Source organism: Vigna unguiculata, chromosome 2 (assembly GCF_004118075.2).
Source record: "Vigna unguiculata cultivar IT97K-499-35 chromosome 2, ASM411807v1, whole genome shotgun sequence".
Lineage (NCBI taxonomy): Eukaryota > Viridiplantae > Streptophyta > Magnoliopsida > Fabales > Fabaceae > Vigna > Vigna unguiculata.
The window spans coordinates 32,083,858-32,100,630 of record NC_040280.1 but is presented as its reverse complement, the minus strand read 5'-3'; the positions used below and the strand labels follow the sequence as shown (position 1 = coordinate 32,100,630).

The following is a 16,773-nucleotide window of genomic DNA, read 5'->3' as shown; positions in this document are numbered from 1 at the left end:
AAAGTCTCACCTAGAGACCCCAAGGACTTATGCACTGACACATACAGGACACAACCGCACAACCAAAATGATATTCACTACGCATGTATATGTTAATTGTACCGACCTTTAAGTCTACGCCTTTCATGTTCCAGGCTCAACACATTTCATCTCATCATGAACCATTCATGTACCAAGGACTTCCAATTCGTATCGTTATCATGCCTCTTTCATACCAACCCTTTCAATACAATCTCATGCAAAACTCATGTCAACCCTTTATACATAATTCACAACTTGCATTTCTCTATCATACTCACACATACCAAGCCTTTAACACAGATACTCAAAACCAAGCCAACATTATCCATACAAAACCAAGAAAAACCTCCCACATTACACTGTCTCGCCCAGCACCTTGCTTAGGCTGGAGGGTCTCGCTCAGGCGAGACGTGTTCGCTCAGGCGAGCCTCCCCCTCGCCTAGGCGAAAGCATAAAAGCAGGAGCATGAGCAACGCGGAGCGAGATCCCTCTCGCCTGGGCGAGTTGCCTGCTCGCTCAAAAGTTGAGCGAGTCGCCTGGGCGACTTTTCGTGCAGAGGCCCTAGGCTAGCTCCCTGTTTCATCTCGCCTAGGCGAGATTGACTCGCTTGGGCGAGATTAGCAGGTCTCGCCACTGTCCCCCACTGCCACAGCCATGTTTTCCGACCAAACAATACATGCAAAGTACTTTCACACATCCAATCGACAGATCCAGCCATACAATCAACAAATAACGCATAACAGTTCCAAAAAGACTCGAAACTAGAACCCTAACTTCCCGTACCTGGAAAAAGGCTAACAGTTGGGTTTTTGGGCACAAACAAGGACCACAGCAGCTCCTAGAGCCCGATTCGCAACTGGAACAGTGGATGAAACGAGATTATAAAAGAGTCTCCACTATTATTGTGAAAGCTATACGAAACAGAGGCGGTAAGGGTTAAAGGTACTTATGTGAGCAGAACAAGGGCCAAGCCAAGCGTGAATATGAAGAACGTCGGAACCCTAGCAGAAGTGAAAGGCGGCTGCGGCTCTAAGACAAGGACAACAGCTTTTTCTGAAATGGTAAAGAATACTAGGTTTAGGGCAGACCTAAAGACTATATATGTTGGGCCAGCCTTAGGCCCACTTACAAGGGCAGCCCACTAACTTTAGGGCAGAAAAGCTAAAAGATTTTTAATGGGCCTTACAGATGGTTTATCCAGTACTTGCTTGCCCCACTGCCCTCAGTTTTGGAGGTTGAATTTCAATATAACAAAGGGCAAAATTGGCATTTAAAAAAAGGGGGTGTAGTAAGAAAATACGTGGGCGCATCCAAACAACTGTATAAATAAGAATCAAGTTGGGTTCCGATGGAGCCCAATAAAGTGTGTAGAAATCGGTGAGGGCACTGACGGTTACTTTAGAAGAGAATCAAGTTGGAAAAAAAAAAATCATAAGCAGGGGCAGTTGGTTGGTGAATGGTGGCGCGGGGCTTATCGTTATCGAAGCCAGAAGCTGAGCGAACCGCCACAGAAATTCGAAATGCACTCTCTCTCTCACACACACCCCTTCCTACGCTCGCATTCACTCTCTTCCTTCACCTCATCTTCTTTTCTTCTCCTTCTTCCTCCTTCCACTCTTCGCAGCTCTAAGAGGTTGCGATCCTCGCCCTTCGCCACCTCTTCCCCAATTCACCCAAATGGAACCAAATTCCCAACGCAGGGACTCTCTCATTCTTGCAAGAATTCCAAGAATTCCAAGAATTCACCTGAATCACTCGCTCGCATCTCCAATTGGAAATTCCCCTTGGCTCCAATTGCTCATTCTAATTTCTCCGTTAGGCTTCTCAAGTTTATGATGCTCTTCGGCTTCTTCACACTTAAACACTCTTATCCCGCTCATGCTGCCTCCGACTTTTTCAATGCTTTCAGTTTATCTCCTGCATTTGGGGATTTTGATGACATAAGCACAGGTTTTGCTTCAGTTAGGAAAATCTCCCTGCCACTTTTCTAATTCCAATGTTTTACAGAAAACGAGCATAATTTGAAGTAATGCAAATCGTTGCTGTTGACAGTGGAACATGCAGTTTTTCGTTTCTCTTATTCGACATTAATTGTTACTTGCTTTTTTGCTACCAGTTACAGATTTACGCTGTACTCTGTTATTTTTGTTTTTCACCATTAAGTAAAATGATTAAGTTTACTTGGATTATGTTGCTCAAAGACTAATGTACTTTTTATTCTTTTATGCCTTTTCACAGGCGTTTCTGCTGATATTTTTCTCTGAACTTGGAGATAAGACCTTCTTCATTGCAGTAAGTGCACAGAAATCGTCAATGATACGACCCGACCCGGGTGATTTGGGAATTTGATGTTGTAATTTGTATGCAGGCCCTGCTTGCAGCTAGGAATACAGCTGGTGTTGTTTTTATTGGGACGTTTAGCGCACTTGCGTATGTTTTATCGTTTCATGGTGATTTAGATTTCCTTGTTTATTTTTGTCTTCATTGTTGGCGTTTTTTTGGATAGTATAATTTTTATACATAATAATAATTTTATCAACTAATAAAATATCAATATGACTTGTTACGTAATTTTTATACAAGTCAATGAACTTTTCATACGGTTAATTTGTGGTTAGATTTTCACCGCCAATACATTCTAATTAAACTGTTTTACTCACCATGCTTACACGTTCACGTAAACAACTATGATGAAAATATTTTCACATCATAGAACAATCAAAATCCTGGAGGGAGTTGGCTTGTGAACAATATTAGATGACTTTAAAAGGTTTTTCAAATACCTTCTGAAATGGGAAGGCAGAGTGGTGTATTTGTACAGAATTCTTCAAGCTTATGTTTCTGTCTAGAAGTCAAATAATCGAATAAAAAAGTACAGAGTGACACTTATAAATGCCAAATATTCTAGATGATGCATGCACGTGTCTTCAAATTATTAATATTTAGTATTTATTTGCTATTGACAGGGCAATGACTCTGATATCTGTTGTCCTTGGGAGAACTTTTCATTATGTTGATGAAATCTTGCCATTCAGGTTATTTTCTTTATTTCCTAGAAATATTTATGAACTGTAACTATAAAATGAGTTATATGACTTGGTCATACTGGAATAGTGAAAATAGCTCTAATCATTCTTCACATTCTACAAATAATAAATTATAGTTGCATGCGAAGTTTTATGTTGTTGATGATGAACATTGTACATGTTACGGTCTGAAAATACTTCACATTGTTGTTTTTCATCTTGTAGGAACCTTTTGCCAATCATGAATTGGTTTTTATCATAATATAATGTCTATTTTCTTTAGAATACTTTTAATAATTTGCCAAATAATTATTACTTTGTCATGCATACATCTCTTTAATTTGTTGAAAGTTCCTTGTTTTACATAAATGTCTATACTTGTCTTCTGTGCCTTCCTTTTGGGCTTGTGTCTTAAACCATGTAACGTGAAGGCATGATTTGACTATGAACTACTTTTCAAAAACTTCACCTCACGGGTTGCTTTTGCAGGTTTGGAGAAACGGATTTACCTATTGATGATATTGCTGCTGTTTGCCTTTTGGTAAATATCACCTTCCTGTTTAGTTATGTGCTAACAGAGTAACAGTGTTAGCCAGGGCAGAATGTTTAAACTTTTCTGTTTTTAAATTAACCCTCTCTTAAGTAATACTGAATTGACTTCAGGTGTACTTTGGGGTCTCTACCCTGCTGGATGCCTCATCTAGTAATGGCCAAAAATCAGATGAAGAGCAGAAGGAGGTAATATTTGGTATCTATTTATCTTCTATTGCAGCACAATGGGTTCGATGCATGAATTATCTCAGTTTTTAGTTCTTCAGTTTGAACTTTGAACTTGTTCACAGTGGTCGAGGTTCACAATATTTTATTGTGTTCCAGCAATTTAATGTTTGCTTTTGTTAGCCAGGCAGAGCTAGCAGTTTCTGAATTTTCTGGAAATGGTGCTGGAATACTATCTGCTGCTAGCACAGCTGCCAGTACTTTTCTCTTAGTTTTTGTCGCCGAATGGGGTGATAAGTCATTTTTCTCCACAATTGGTGAGTTCTAACGTTAGAATTATTGGTTTGAAAGTATACATGGAACACCTATACCTAGAACTAACGTTTTTGTCGTTATTAATATCAAACTTTTTATGATTTTGCTATTCCTTGGTCTGGAAGTATAGGAGACAAAAATCTTGATCTGAAATCCCTATTAAACAAACTGATGTACAAATAAATAAATATTGATATTGACAATTCTTGAAGCTAACTTATATGCTTTGACCGCAAGAAGTTGGATGTCAATTATTTTGGATCAGCCAATTTCAGTTAATATAATTTTCTTGTTGAATTTTCATTTGTTTCAAATACCCGTACTTGTTATCTTGCATCTCGTCATGCACTGAACTCAACTTCAGACAACCTGAATTGTTTTTCTCCCTACTTTTCAGCCCTTGCAGCAGCCTCTTCTCCCTTTGGAGTCATTGCTGGAGCACTGGCGGGTCATGGTGTTGCAACTTTGGTAACCCCTTCTTCAGTTATAAATCGAAGCAACTGCTAAATATGGGGATTTCCTTTTTCACTGTAACAGTAAATGTGCATTGTTTAACATAAACATAAAATATTTAGTTTAAGCTTCTGCAATGGTGCGTGAAAACTGGATTCACCCAAATCTCCAACTGAAGTGCAACAAAGAAAAAGGAAATGTATTGACAGCCAGGAAATGCAAGCATAATTAAAACAGACACTTTTGAGATGGCTCTTTTTGACAATTTATTTTAAAGCATCTTACTCCATAGTTTAAAGACAGCTAAGACACTAGTAAGCTATACTTTTGTTTCCTTCATAATCTATATTTAATATTCACAACAAGCTCAAAATTAATAAACAATAACAGCTCGTAAAGAAAGCACCGGAAATAAGGCTATGCTATCTGGAGAAGACCTTATATTTTGGAAGAGTCTAATTCATGTAATTTATATTGCTTCAGACTGTTTTTTTCTTTTGTTTCACATGATTGTAAATAACTTTAGGCTCTTATATCCTCAAATTTTTCTTTTATATGCAGCTAGCTGTACTCGGGGGCTCTTTACTTGGAACGTATTTATCAGAGAAGGTAACTTCTTGTGTATAGCTTGCATTCCTGATATTCTGCATTTAGTTGGTTCTAAACTCATGGTTCTCCCTGTTAAGCAAGAGAACCAGATTTACTTGGAACCAGATTTAGTTGGTTCTAAACTCAATGGTTCTACACATGCTATCATCTGAAGTAGATAATTAACCAACCAAATGAGTAATGATCTTTAAAATGATTTACTTAAATTACTAGTTATAGAATCTGGTTCGTGGAGATCCTGTGTTGATAATTTTCTGCCCTGGAATTCCCCCACTCCATCATAAAAATATATGATTGCTGTGAATAGTAGCAACATGTTAGACGATCCTCGAACCTTATTGGGAACGAACATGTTCTTTCACCTGGATAACATATGGCAAACTGTAGTCTTCCCCTCCTGGTTTGGTAATAAAGAGCAATGAGCATCTTGTTTAAGTATAAGAAAAATGCTTTTGTTTTCTAACCACGCATTGTGGTAGTGCACCTCAATTGAAGCCCGGACCTAAACTTGTGTTTCTGTTTCGGAATATTTCCATTTGAAAATACTACAACACAATTTCCAATATGCACTTTTGAACATGTTAACTATTATTAGCATCAATACTATTGAAAATCACATATTTTGGTGAGTGAATCGTATTCCTGATTGCATGAATCTTTCTTCTGTTTGTATAGTTTTCAATAAATTATAGTAAATACAATGAGTGCTAGAAAAAGTGTGGGTGGTGTGCTTCTCATACCTTTATGCTTCTGTAAACTAAAAACAATATTTTCAATGATTTTGAAGGTTATTTCCTACATCGGAGGTGTTCTCTTTCTCGTCTTTGCTGCAGTAACCTTATATGAAATTGTGCAATAGGGGTTAAAAGAAATGCGATATAATCTCAGTGCAAAGTGATCAGTAACGTAATGAAAGATCTCTAGAGTTGTATGATTCTTTACTCCATTAAGTTTTATTACTAGGGCCTCGAGAAGGGAAAAATATGTATTTTTTTTTTTTTTGCTGAAAAGAATGTATAATACTAAAACCTGTTTGTAGGAATAGCTCATTGCCTTTCAATGCGATGCTTATAAATTATGCCATGCTAGTCATTAAGAATTTGTAATTTTATTTTAAAGAAAAAAATTAATTACATAAATTATGTGAAATATTATTATTTAATTATTGATAATTGATCGCTTTATTATATCAGTGTTTGTTGATGCACACAAATAAATTGAAATTTAATCAAAGAAAGATTTGTTATTATTTGTAACCAAAACTATAAATTAAAATATAAAATACAGGTATTTTTAAGCATTAAATTTTGAAAAAAATGAAATTAGTTTTTTTGTTACATAAACTGAGTTTAATTGATGGAATATTTTGATAATAAGTTACAAATATACGTCGTTATATTTTATCTGAAGCTGTGTATTATTGCAAAGATACTTCATTATGACACTTCATTGAAGACTTACCATATTATTGAGGGTTTTATTGTAGGGAGGACAACCAAATACGGGTTGGGACAACGCATTTGTCCCATTAACATAAAAAAAAATTAAAGATCACGTATCTGAGTTAATCTTTAGATTAATAGAAATAATGAAATTTATATTTTCGACATTTAGTCTTAAGATATTTAAGCTGATTCTAAATACACTGATTATATAAGGAAGTTAACTGTCAAATTAGTTACTACAGTGGCAACACTTGCCAAAATTTTAGAATTGAAATTGTTAGTTTAATTACTATTTCTATGATCCAAAATTAAAGAAATTATTTAATGGGTCTGGAAGAATTGGATAACTTTACTTGAATTTGGATTACCTTTACTGTAAATTAAACAAAATCGAGACTATTTATAAATATATTTTACCACTTTATGACACATGAAAAAACCGGGTCTAAGTCACTTAATCCATTTATTTGTTTCCATCAACAAAAATTTACATATGAATTAAAAGATTATTTATTTATTCTCTTTAACCGTCACTGTTTATTGTTTATAGCAACTAAAATACGTCTTTAAAAGTAACTAAGACAAACTATTTGTGTTTGGAAAAACTATACTAATTTCTTTTAAATTAAGTCATTCCTAGTATAAATATTACGATTTTTTTTTTTTACTTTATATAAATCCTATTGTCTTATATCTATAACAATAATAAAGAGGATTCCCTCTTTTGTATCCACATCTTATAATACTAATTCTACCTCCAGCAATATTATAATTATTTATTATTTTTTAAAATTAATGGTTATTTTTACCTATTTTTTTATAAAATTGTTTATCTTATTTTTTTTTTATTCATCAACAATTAACTTTTCTATTCATTTCACTTTATTTTTAACATTTCGCTTCATTTTTAATAAATATAAATTTATCTTATATATTAACTTAATTTTATTATCACCTACTAAAATATTATCATTCATATCTAAAAAATGTGTATACACAGACGCTTGTACGCTACTTATTTTTAATGTTCTTATATTATTAACAAATAAATAAATTATTTTAAATATAAATAATACTATTTTTTTTATTTTTTTCTTATATTATTAACACTTCATATTTCTTTTTTATTTTTAATTATATTTTATAATTAAAAAATTAAAACAATTATTATTAATTTTATTTTCTTATAACATGCGTACACCTTCTTCTTGTTAGCTCTAATATAAAATTGTTACAAAATTAACACCTTAATATTTTTGTTTACATCTTAACTTTTCAAAATTTAAAATATAATGTTTTATTTCTATAATTCAATCCTTATTTAAAACTTAGAGTTTACGATTATAAAATTATATCTTAACCTTCTCGTTCTGCCTAAGCCAAATGCTTGATTTTTTTAGTTCATCAATGTCTTGTTTCGCCCTCCTCCTTTCCGTTTTTTTATTAGAAAATCGTAATCCCAATCTTTCGAAGGTCAAAACCCTAGAATCGTTCCCCAAGCTCTGCGGGAACAACATAACTATATCAAATCGACTCCAAGAATTGCTATTAACTATCGCGAGGTATTAAATTGAATTTTACTTCCTATTTAATTTCTCTATGATCATGTTCATCTGCGACACTAATACACTATGCTTATGCTGTGATGCTTTTCAAGCCAATCATTTATGTGTCGTTTCCATCTCAATTTTATTTAACTGATTTGATTTGCTGGAATTGTGTAAACGAACTTGGAGCCGTTAACTGTGATTTACTGTTTTATCTGCCTCGGCTCTGCCCAAAGTAGCTAATTCAAATTCTCTGTTTCCGTGTTTTATCTTTTTTTTTTTTTCTGTTTATTTTGTTTGTTTTATTCATCATATGGTATGCCTGAGGACTTTCTATTTTGGTTAGTGGATTTATGGTGTCCATCTTATATGTCAAGTTGTGATACCATTGAAGCCAGAGTCTTTTGTCCTTGGCTCTTTTCTCGGTTTGGTTGGCTGCCATCTGTTTTAACAACCTGATTTAATTTGGTCGTCCAGAAGCGCACAAAAAGGGGGAATAATTTAGCCAATATATTTTTCCAGTGCATTAGTCAAGTAAGTTTGTTAATATGGACTCAGTAATGATTATGTCATGGTAGATGTGGTCAAGACCCTGTGAAATATTTTAGAAAACTGCCATTGTAGCATTAACCGATCAACCCGTTTTAAAGAGATTTTCTGAAGCTTTTCCCTTGTGGCAGATTCCAATAGACGGGGCTTTCTATAGTTAAGAGAGGTGTGAAGTGAGAATGTAAGAGTCCATGTTCTGTTGAATTGGTTTGCTAGGGGGACACTATCAAAGTTAAAAGATGTGCTGGTCATGTTTTTGCTTGTTAGGGGGCGAAGTTACATTTCAACTTTTCAAAGAATAATTAATTATGATGTTTTCCCTGAGAAGTTAATTTCTGTTTCTCTAAAATAACTATGTGCGACTCTAATACTCAAAATTAGCGTGGGAAACATGCACAAATAATTTAAGTCATGTTTTCGTCAAGGTTTTCTTATTTTCTTTTATTGAGACTTGGATAGCTTTTTCAATAAATTTTATTATTTACTGCGGAGTGTTGTTTATTGATAAAAAATATTAATTTTAAATTATTACTTATTGGGTCAAGCAGATTTTTTTAATATTTGTGTTCTTTTTGATTTTTGATACTAATGGAAATGTGTGCTTATTACTATTAGTTGTTATGAATGTAGTTGACATAAACACCAAAAAGTTGCTCTTTATTTTATTCTTTATTAAAAAAAAAAAGTGATGCTCAAATACGCCAGTGTTACTGTAATCATTTTTATTCTGGAAGAAGTTCCAGTGCTAACCACGTGGTATGTCATGAACAAGATGATTGACCTCCAAGCCGGGTTTTGGAAGGATTCATATCTTTCTGAATTAAGGTGACCTACAACAACTGATAATCTCAGCATCACTTTAATCTTCTATTCTATTAGATGGATCGATGTGATACTTCAGGATTTGTAAGTGGGGGATGCGTTTTACTCTTGTAGATATCCAATAGTACGTCTTGTAGGTGCATCTAACCTAACTTTTATAGATATCCAATTTTCTTAATGGGGAAATCAGGAAAACGTTCTATTGAAATTTATTGATAGGTATAGAACTATACTGTCATTGTCTCATGGATGTGAGGTCGCAGAACTTGAGTTTCACAGCTAACCCGTCTGCAAATGCTTTCAAGAATTTGGGTAGCTCGATGCAAGTTGACGTAACGGAAGCTGACTGTAGTACAAATGATATCTTACAATTTGACTCCCCTAGTTCTTCAATTTCAAAGGGAATGAAAAGAAAGTGGGGTTTAATTGATGGATGTATTGGTCAAAGCACTTGCTCTTCTTTGTCTCTTGGACTTGGACTTTCAACAAGTTCCTCTGACAGCAAGGAGAGTTCAGCTACTTCTTGCACTGCTATCTCTTCAGTCGAAGAGATTGATGAGGAATCATCTATGCCTATGGATATTGAACTTGACTTTACCCTTAATCTTGACTGTGAAAAGGTAGAGAGCCCGAAAAAACTTGTTAGTTCAAATTTGAAGATATTTGAGTTGCAGCCAAAAATTGATTTGGAGTTGAGCCTTTCAACACAGCCCTCCAAATCGGATATTACCAGTGTTTGTCTAAGTCCTTCTCAGTCTCCACCTCTTCAATTGAACCTGGAGATCCCATTAGTACACAGCACGACACCAAATGTAGATGAGGGATCAACTTCATGTAGACTGAAACCTGGGCTTGTTTCACTTAATCCAGGTGCTAGTGTAATGTTAAACCGGGCTGAAAAGAAGGTTATGGATCTCTCACCTAACAAACTGAAAAGTTCTGTCACCTGTACTTCTAGACTAACACAGCTAAAACAACCGCTACACTGCAACAGTAATCCTATGACATGTCAAGTTGAGGGATATGGAAAGGGATACCAAGGTGCTTCTGGACTTTGTATATCTCATGGTGGTGGCAGGAGGCTTAACAAAGCCGGCAGCAATAAAGGAGCTGAAGGCTGGACGTTGCACTGCAAGTCTTGTGGAGGAGGCAGGCGATGTGAATATCTTGGTTGCACTAACAGCACAGTAGGACATACAGATTTCTGTATTGCTCATGGTGGTAGCCAGCGATGCAGTCATCATGAGGGATGTATCCAAGCCGTCCGAGGGAAATCTTGTTTGTGTATTCGGCATGGACGTGGCAAGAGACATCAAACAGAAAAATGTACTAAGAATGCAGAAGGCTTAGCTGGTCTGTGCATCTCACATGGTGGAGGGCATCGATGTCAAGCTTCTGGTTGCACTAAAGGGGAACAGGGAAACACTATGTTCTGCAGAGCGCATGGTGTGGGAAAACGCTGTACAGCACCAGCGTGCACCAAAGATGCTAGGGGGACCCCTCCACTTTGCAAAGGCCATGGTGGAGGAAAATGCTGTGCATACCAGGGTGGTGGAATTTGTACCAAAAATGTGAATGGAGGTGCCAACTTTTGTGTGGCACATGGAGGTGGAATGAGGTGTGCTGTACCTGATTGCTTGAAAAGAGCTAGAGGACGAGTTGATCTTTGTGTACGTCATGAGGGGGGCAAGAGATGCAAGCTTGAAGGGTGTGGAAAGGGTGCACAAGGTGCCACCAACTTTTGTGAGACACGTGGAGGAAGGAAGAGATGCTCTTGGGGACATCCTGGGTCAAAATATAGCAATCAACACGGTGACCCTTCTTATTCATTGGCAACAGGGAAGACAGGTCCGTCCGCACTTCATGGTGGGCTAGTGCTGGATAAGAGAGTTCATGGAGGCGTATCCTCAGGACCAGTTATTCAGGATACTCATGATAAATTGGGCGAACTGAAGCAGATAGTCATTAACCAAGATATGGATGTGGATATGATCAAAATGGGTAACCCACAGAAAGATGATGTGATAGCCTGTTCTGATGCTAAACTAAATGAAGTTGCCAGTACTCATCTCCCAGCGGGGGAAGAAGATCATACACCAATTTTGGTAGCTGTTCCCGAAGGCAGGGTGCATGGTGGAAGTCTGATGGCAATGCTGAAGGGGAATTCTAGCCTTGGGAAAGGTCTATTGAGTGATCCCTCAGAGATAAATAAAGTTTCCATGGTGTCCCAGAGTAAAATTTGATGCTAGTTATTGCTTTTGTTGTCTTCCACTCACTTTAGAAATTTATCTTCGTGTTTACTTCTAAGTTTGATTAGAGTCGTTGTCAGTCGTCACAACGGAAAGAATACGTATGGAAGGTGTTGGTGTTTTTCTTTCTTTTCCCATTTCTCCTTTTGTACATATTATCTATCAGTCTGTGAGAGCAGGTTGTTACGAGTAAAGTCTGTGAGTGTGACTTTGTATAATATTTGTAAGAAAGCCTCTTTAATGAATGAGATAGAACATGTTGTTATAGCACTTCTTTTTTAGCTCATGCATCACAAGGAAGTGTTTGCTCCTATATGCTAATTTGAACTGTTTTCATACTTTTAATAGACGTGTTGTTCATATTCTGTATTTTCATGTAATTAGTTGTGCGTAGTTTTATTCTTAAATTATTTTTTAGTCTTTGTTTTTAAACGCTTTGTTGAAGTTGTAATTTTGGAAAAGAATTAAAATCAATAATGTGACTTATTGGATCAGTAATTAATACTCTACTCCTCATTTGACTTAAATAACACTTTAGTTTCTGTGAAATAAGAGTCTTTTGTTATCGTTGATTTTTGTTGTTGTTTTGGTTAATAATATTTTTGGGGAAAATGTTTAATATTAACCATTTGATTTATCCAATGGTTATTGAGAATAAGAGCGTAAACATTCGATCAAATAAATAGTTATGAAAGGTTAGTTAATGCGTTGTTTTAAAAGTTTACAAGGTTAAAGAGATTTTTTACTCTTCATTGGCGGATGATATGACTAATAGTGATGATGTCAGTGTTAATATAACTCAAATACTGAAGTCATTAAATATCATATCGATAAATGTCATAAAAATGTCAAATTAGTAAATAATGTTATGATTATAACCGTCAAATCATCATCATCATAACATTTTTTTTATTATTACTATAAACTAAAACAAAGTAGTATTCAGATGAATTAAAATAAAAATTTATAACGAACAAAAAATTGCAAAGACTAGAGTAAATATAAAAAATATAAATTTTTTTAATGCTTAATAAATAAGAAATTAATAAATTTTAATTAAAAACATTTAGATTTATAAGCAGCTTAAAACTTAATTAAGTTTAAAATCAATACAGATGATGAAATGGATATTTTTACAATAGGGTTATAAGATTGTCTTTTGTGTTTCAAAATCAGTAGGTTGTATATTGCATGATTGTAATGTAACAGGCTTCCTATATTGATTATTACTTAATCTTACTAACCTTAACCTAACTTTACAAAGCAGACTTGAATTTGGCCATCTTGGATAACTCATGAACAGCCTCTACCAAATGTTCAACTCTTGCCACAAACTCCATGAGAGAGGAAGCAAAGTTAGTGAATGACAACATTGCTGTACTTTCTTCTAACTTGATGTCTTCAAAAGCATCTGCTTCTCTTGGTGGCCAAGAATATAACCTTCTCAATTGCTTCCCTGTCATGTGATGGTAACATTCAACTTCTTCTTCCATCATCTCCCTCTGATATGGTAAATGGTAGAACATGTGTGAAATGTTTGCAAAGGACTTTGAAGGGTTATCAAAGGTTGATGCCAGCATATAAGAATATTGGAAGCACATACAACTCTGCAATCTCTTGATACTGTTATGAAGCCTTTTAACGTGGGAATCTTTCACACTCCACTGCATGTGGCTGATGTCTCTTCCCAAAATTCTTACTACTTCTGCAGCTTCCTTTGATGCTTCTTCAACTTCTGATTCAAGCCCAACCCTCAATTTGTAGGGTACCTGACAACCAACACTTTCACTGCATTCAACTTTATACTTCCTTTTTATTTAAAACTGATTTCAGTGAATTTTTTTATACACCATATTATTTATTCAAACCAAAATCCACTCTTTAAATAAAAACATTAAATGACTTGAATATTCCCTTTTTAACTTTTGAATTAATACTTTTATATTTTAATTCATATTATTTTTTCTTCTACTTTCTTAATACTTATTTTAAAAATATATTAAATTTAAAATAAAAGTATTCAAATAGATTAATACGAAATAATGAAAATCTTAAAACTAGTAATTAAATTTTAAGATTTGAATCTTGTATAAAATCACCACCTGACAAGAACAAACCTGAATTTTAGCGTGTGCAATGCTATGGAGTGCCATAACTTCGTAGGCACAGTGTCGCAGAACTGCCCCAACTTTCACATATTGTAACCATGGATATGAAATGTGCATGAATTTACCATGCGGTGGCTCCCATTTTGCTGATTGAGCCTTTCAGTCAAGAAGATACACAAAAAAGAAAACTATTTTCAAACCGATAGTGATGAAAACTGAAACTTGAAAAACTGGTGCAATCTCAATGAACACTATACCAGAGTCTGAAACCTTGATCCTGAATCCAAGGTGCTTTGGCATCTCATATAAGCGCCTTCTTCATGAAATGCATCTATGCTTGACATGGTGAATTTTGATTTCTCCGATGCATCTTCCAAATATTTCTTGGTGCATTCTGATCGAAGAAAGAAAAAGACATCATAAGGTTAGTAATGGATATTTCGATAATCTATCACTATGGATATACAATACCAATAAAATATAGATCCAACTCATATAAAATCTTAAGACTATGAGTTTCTAAACTTTCATTTTATATATATATATATATATATATATATATATATATATATATATATATATTGAAATATATAATATGAATGATAAATAAGTATTGTATTTTCACTAACACTCTAATAAATTAGTCTTGTGTTGCACAGTCCAAAAACTAGTGTATGTATATTGAAATTAAACCACGTTTGAAGCAGAATTAAATGATTTGATTGTCCAGTTTATTGAAACTTACCCTCAAAAGAATCTGCCACCAAATGGAAGTTTTTGACCAACTCTTTATGCAGTTGGTCCCCAGCCCATATAGGGAAAATAGAGACATTGACTAACACTGATATCATTCCTCCAATGGCGATTGAGTAGAGGCGATCGATCATAGTCCTAACTGGGTTACCAATTCTATAGTCAGAAACTACGATCAAGCAATACGTCATCAGTGTCACCCTAAACCCGTACTCATACTGCACAAGTGCTCCCCACATTTTCATGTATGATGTTATCACCGCTGCATAATCAATCATATCATTAAAACTCACCCTTCATATTCCTCTTAGTTATGTCAAAATTTACACAACATGTCATTGCAATTACCGATCATGAACATGCTCAGGCCAAGGATAATAGGCTCAGCGACATGGCCACACGACAGTGCTGTCTCAGCAACCACCACGGCCAAGATTACAGCCACCAATGTTCCTACTGCTCGGTTAAATCCTCGATTAAACGTTGCTCCTTTCAAATTCACAACCAGCATCAAAATTCAGTCATACAATGAATTATTCAACTTCAGCAACCATCGCTAGAATCATATTTTACAAGTCGAGATTGAATTAGATTTAAAGTTCACTTTTTACAAGTCGATTTTATAAGATTGACTTAAACTTAAAGTTTTCTTCTTAACGATCATAAAGTTGAAGAGAGAAAAATGATGTATATGAAGTAGAACGTACCAACGGTGTCCTCAAAGACAATGATAGCAGTGAGAATAGCCCATATGATATTGGAGCCGAAGACTTGATATGGGGCTTCAAATAATACGAACAAAGACACAAGGAGAACGGTTATCCCAACTTTGAGTGCAAATATTTCTCTGCCGGTGTCTTCCTTGCAAAATTCCCACACACTCTGAATCTGAACCCAAATTTCTTTGGCTCCAAATTTTGTGTCCGTCTCATGCAGCTCAGGTTTAGCATGTGTACTTGTTGGAATGTTGATCTCAATGCACTCCATTTGTTTGTCCATTCGTCACAACCAGTACAATGGAATTGACCGGTGAACACCCTATAACAGAAAAGAAAAAAAATTTTTTATTATTAAATTTTGACAACTTTCTCTTACGATCTTAAGTTTCATTTTAACAACAGAAAAATAAAAAGTGTTATTGAGATGTTTGAAACAGAAAAGTGTTGATGCATCATGTATAATGTTGATAAAAATGACTAAAACAAAGTAACAAGGATGAAGTGGTGACATACGTATGATGGAGCGAGGCAAGAAAAGAATGATTTTTGCAGAATAGATGAACATGATATATATATATAGATATCGAATAGAAGATTCGATGCCATGGTAATTATAGAGAAGCATTGGAACTGAAAACAATATCTATATATAGAATATGCTTATAGCCTGAACAATACTCCATGCATGCATGGATGAAGAATTAGAATCGAAATTTCATGCAAGTTTTTTCAAAGATTAGCTCAAACTGAAAGAGACAGAAAAAGTGAGAAAATTTATATTACTGCATGTCTCTGTCTGGCTATCCTAAAAAACTTTCTACTTCCATCGCTTACACAGATCACTAATGACCACACACATTTTCAGCGGATCACATTGCATTATATCAAGTGTCTAAATATTTGTTAAAGGAATTTTGGTGCTTTTGTATGAACAAGTTAACGTTTCCGAAACAATGATAATGGTATAAGAGTCGACGTTTTGAGAAGTTAATAGAAAATTAAACAAAAACTCAATTTGATTTTTTTTTTTGTTTTTTAATTATCAACCATTCGTAAAAATTAATTAATTAATAAATAAATATTCTTTTCTGTTTAAATTGAGATGGGTAGAATCATATTAAAGAAGAGAGACACCGAGAAAGAATATATTGAAGAGTGAATTATTGATGTAACACATCTCAACGAGAATATGTCTAAAATTTGTTCTGTCCCAAGGGAATGGAGATTCCAAGTTGTTAACATAAGCACGCACCATTTTTTTAAACTACATTTTGCTTTCATTTACACCATTACCTCATCTCCGACATGAACAATGGCTCAATTTCTTTCTCCTTTATGGTAAGATATTATTCCATTATTCTTACAAAAATAATATAGATCGTGTCCCTGCTATATTCATGCACACAGCATATATTACCAATTTTACTTGAGCAATGGATG

General features: G+C 34.7%; 3 protein-coding genes across 5 annotated transcripts; 2 read left to right on the top strand and 1 right to left on the bottom strand.

Annotated features, from left to right (window-relative positions):
- The first annotated feature begins 1,413 nt into the window (after positions 1–1,413).
- On the top strand, positions 1,414–6,303 carry LOC114170869 (protein PAM71, chloroplastic-like). Its single transcript, XM_028056314.1, has 10 exons — positions 1,414–1,982; positions 2,260–2,313; positions 2,390–2,451; positions 2,988–3,056; positions 3,537–3,588; positions 3,711–3,785; positions 3,952–4,081; positions 4,477–4,547; positions 5,094–5,141; positions 5,929–6,303. Exons 1-10 carry the CDS (start codon positions 1,542–1,544, stop codon positions 5,998–6,000), a joined length of 1,074 nt encoding a protein of 357 aa, XP_027912115.1. The 5' UTR covers positions 1,414–1,541; the 3' UTR covers positions 6,001–6,303.
- A 1,653-nt stretch (positions 6,304–7,956) lies between these two features.
- LOC114172190 lies at positions 7,957–12,026 on the top strand. Of its 3 annotated transcripts, none has more exons than XM_028056810.1 (2): positions 7,957–8,148; positions 9,810–12,026. In XM_028056810.1, the coding sequence occupies exon 2, from the start codon at positions 9,825–9,827 to the stop codon at positions 11,745–11,747; it is 1,923 nt and encodes a 640-aa protein (XP_027912611.1). In that variant the 5' UTR covers positions 7,957–8,148; positions 9,810–9,824; the 3' UTR covers positions 11,748–12,026. The 3 variants fall into 3 exon arrangements, with proteins under 3 accessions (XP_027912611.1, XP_027912607.1, XP_027912604.1); XM_028056806.1 differs by having other exon boundaries at positions 9,724–12,026; XM_028056803.1 differs by having other exon boundaries at positions 9,455–12,026.
- Positions 12,027–13,009: 983 nt separating this feature from the next.
- On the bottom strand, positions 13,010–15,881 carry LOC114174642 (aluminum-activated malate transporter 9-like). The gene is made up of 7 exons (XM_028059470.1): positions 15,847–15,881; positions 15,322–15,652; positions 14,963–15,103; positions 14,607–14,876; positions 14,119–14,255; positions 13,871–14,017; positions 13,010–13,522 (listed from the first exon to the last, which is right to left on the bottom strand). The coding sequence occupies exons 2-7, from the start codon at positions 15,611–15,613 to the stop codon at positions 13,010–13,012; spliced, it is 1,500 nt and encodes a 499-aa protein (XP_027915271.1). The 5' UTR covers positions 15,614–15,652; positions 15,847–15,881.
- Positions 15,882–16,773: the final 892 nt, after the last annotated feature.